Source organism: Aplysia californica, unplaced genomic scaffold, assembly GCF_000002075.1.
Source record: "Aplysia californica isolate F4 #8 unplaced genomic scaffold, AplCal3.0 scaffold01203, whole genome shotgun sequence".
NCBI classification, from domain to species: domain Eukaryota; kingdom Metazoa; phylum Mollusca; class Gastropoda; order Aplysiida; family Aplysiidae; genus Aplysia; species Aplysia californica.
The window spans coordinates 96,044-99,050 of NW_004798473.1; the positions used below are offsets into that span (position 1 = coordinate 96,044).

Consider the following 3,007-nt stretch of genomic DNA (forward strand, 5'->3'; position numbering starts at 1 on the left):
GGTCTGGTGCATAGGCCTCTTGTTTTAGGAGATTCTCAGGCTGAAGTTGTCAGAGCAGCAGTGGAAGAAGCAGAGGGGTATAGAGAAAGGGATAAATGCAGTAAACTGGAATGAGGTTACAGCTTTGTCTAGGAAGCTGTTATCTGCACTGATTTCTACAGGTCTGAAGAGGCATTTTACCACATTTTTGAAACAAGAAAAGAGAGGTGCTAGCCACAATAATTTTTAACAGATATAGATAGGCAGATTGTGGCAATATTCCCAATAGGTATAAGGAGACAGGTGGACACTGTGATTTTTCTGACAGGTTTGTTTCTCTGTACTTTTGTCTTTCAATTTCGTTACGGTCAGAATACGTTTGTTTAAGTCTTTTTTTGTTGTAGTTGTTGTTTGTTTTCAGGGGGGTGGGGGTAAACCATTCTAAAAAGCAGTGTTTACCTAAGTCAGCTTTATGCAATAAGCAACAAAAAAATGTCTCAATAATTATTAATTGAACTTATAGTAGACTCGAAACGAAACCTTTCTGTTTTGGGGATACACAGCACACAAGTGACGGGCATTTTTCTCGTACCAATGATAACCAGAAACTTGAAAAACTGACCAAGTTAATAGAGTTCTGATCGTGGGGATTTGCTTTCTTCTCGTGTTCAGTATGACAGCTACCTGGAGTACACCAGAAACCTGCCTCTGAACCCGTCTCCCGAGATCTTCGGCATGCACGCTAACGCCGATATCACCAAGGACCAGAAGGCTACTCAGCTTCTCTTTGACAACATCCTGCTCACACAGGTCGGTACTCACTACACACACAGCACACACTACACACATAACACAAACAGGTTGGTACACATGACGCATACAGCACACACACAGGTCGGTACTCACTACACACACAGCACACAAATAACACATAACACACACAGGTCAGTACACACTACACACAAATAGCACACACACACAGATCAGTACACACTACACAGACACAGCACACATAGGTTGGTACACACTACACACATAGAATACTTAGGTCAGTACACACTGGACACACAGTACAAACAGGTCAGCTTACACACACGTGCACACACACACACACACACACACACACACACACACACATATAAACACACACACACACACACACACACAGAGAGGCATACAAACACACACACATATATTATGTTCACAGATATGCAAATAGATACGAGTGTACACTCACACCTATACATTCAAACACTCAAAGACAAACACAATCTCTCTCTCTCTCTCTCTCTCTCTCTCTCTCTCTCTCTCTCTCTCTCTCTTTCTCTCTCTCTCTCTCCCTCTAACTCTCTCTCTCTCACTCACTCACACATACAGACACACACACACACACACACACACACACACACACACACACACACAAATACACTCGCACGAATACACACACTTGCTTTCACACACTCATCAAGACCTCGATCTCTCTTACACACATGCACAAGCTTATACAAAAACATGCGCTAAGAAATACAAGTGAACAAGAACATACTTATTATGTGTAGACGTGTACACATCCATTTACTTACACGCACACATAAACTTCCCACATTTAGTTACGCAAGATACTTTTTATCTCGTTTTTAGAAGTGAAAATAGTGTGTACTCTTTTAAACAATTTCTTGTAAAGTCAGTTGTCTTTATCGGCATTTTGATTGATATTATAGTTATAGAGTGTGGTGTGCATTTTTCGGCTAATACTAATTCGGCAATGAGTTGCATGGAATGTCTGTCCTTTAACATGTACTCTACTTACTTTCACACTAGATATGTTATATGATTCTTGACATTATGTTACGTTGTTATCTGCAGCAATGTATGTATTGAAGTCTGATACAGTTTCTTTGGGCTGAACTTTAAAAAAGAAAACGACTGGGCATAATGATTTTATGTAAAATAAATTATGCAACAAACTTTATTCCAGTGGACTGGGTCACTGCTTACAGCTACTCAACCTTGATAATGTTAATGTTTGTTGTTATTAGTATCTCCTGTTTTTGTTCTTTCTAAAGTGTCAGTGATGGGATTTCAGATGTTATCATCGAACTAGGACCAGATCTCTCAAATTTTTCTCAAGATTTTTTTTCTCTTTTCCTTCTGTTCATTTGGCTTTGATTAAAATGTTTGTGTAAAAGACAGCTGGGTTATTATTTTGCCGGACCCAGATTGACATTCCCTTGGGGAATAAGGTGTGCATAACGCTTTCCAAACTGACCTTTGAATCTTGGTGAGCCCATGATTGCTCAGAAGACTTAAGATAGAAGCTAAATTTTGAGTGAATCTTTAAGGCTGCTATGTGTTGAAACAATTTTAAGCGCATGCCCGTTTGTTGCTTCTAAACCATTGCTGAACTTTTTTGCATTACATTGGCATTTGAATACACTTTCTGCATGATGGCATTGGCATATCACCGCGAGCAGCCTTTCATGAACATTTTCTTCCACGGAAGACACTCTCTTCTTCGAGCGCTTTTACTTCATCAACAACGACTTTTACCATTTTGCATTTGTATTGCGTAGTGGGATTGCATTTTTTAGTTGTTGTTTTTTTTAAACCTCAACACTGCACTGAATTGCATGCATTTGATTGATAATCTAACTTATCTAAAGCCGAACGAGACAGCTGTGTTAAACGTAAGTCTTTGCTTAGTCCCAGTCACATGTGTGGGTGTGTTATCTGTTGCTACTGTCAGTGTGACAGAATATGTCAGACCAATCCCTATTGCTCCTAGCTCCTTGGCCTTGGTCTGTCGCTGGACATTGGTGGTAGACTCGCGTCACCAGTTAGCTGTCAGGGCCTGGGATTTATTGTGGAAGATAAGATCAACGTTTTTGATCCTCTGTGGAAATTTTGGATGCTGTGTCACGGACCCTTAACACGAAACAGAAGGGATGGTTATTGTTTTGCTTTGATTTTTATTTTTTTACGGTTTTTGCTTTGTTTTGTTTGGTTGGTTGGTTGTGGTTATTTTATT

At 39.8% G+C, this 3,007-nt stretch overlaps 1 protein-coding gene across 1 annotated transcript in view; it reads left to right on the forward strand.

The window, feature by feature from the left end:
• The window catches only part of LOC101853278 (dynein heavy chain 7, axonemal), a gene marked incomplete in the record, with an annotated part of 106,541 nt that overhangs the window by 93,078 nt on the left and 10,456 nt on the right, over window positions 1–3,007 (forward strand). Inside the window, 1 exon segment of the mRNA XM_035973404.1 lies at window positions 652–789. Coding sequence (XP_035829297.1) covers window positions 652–789 — 138 coding nt within the window.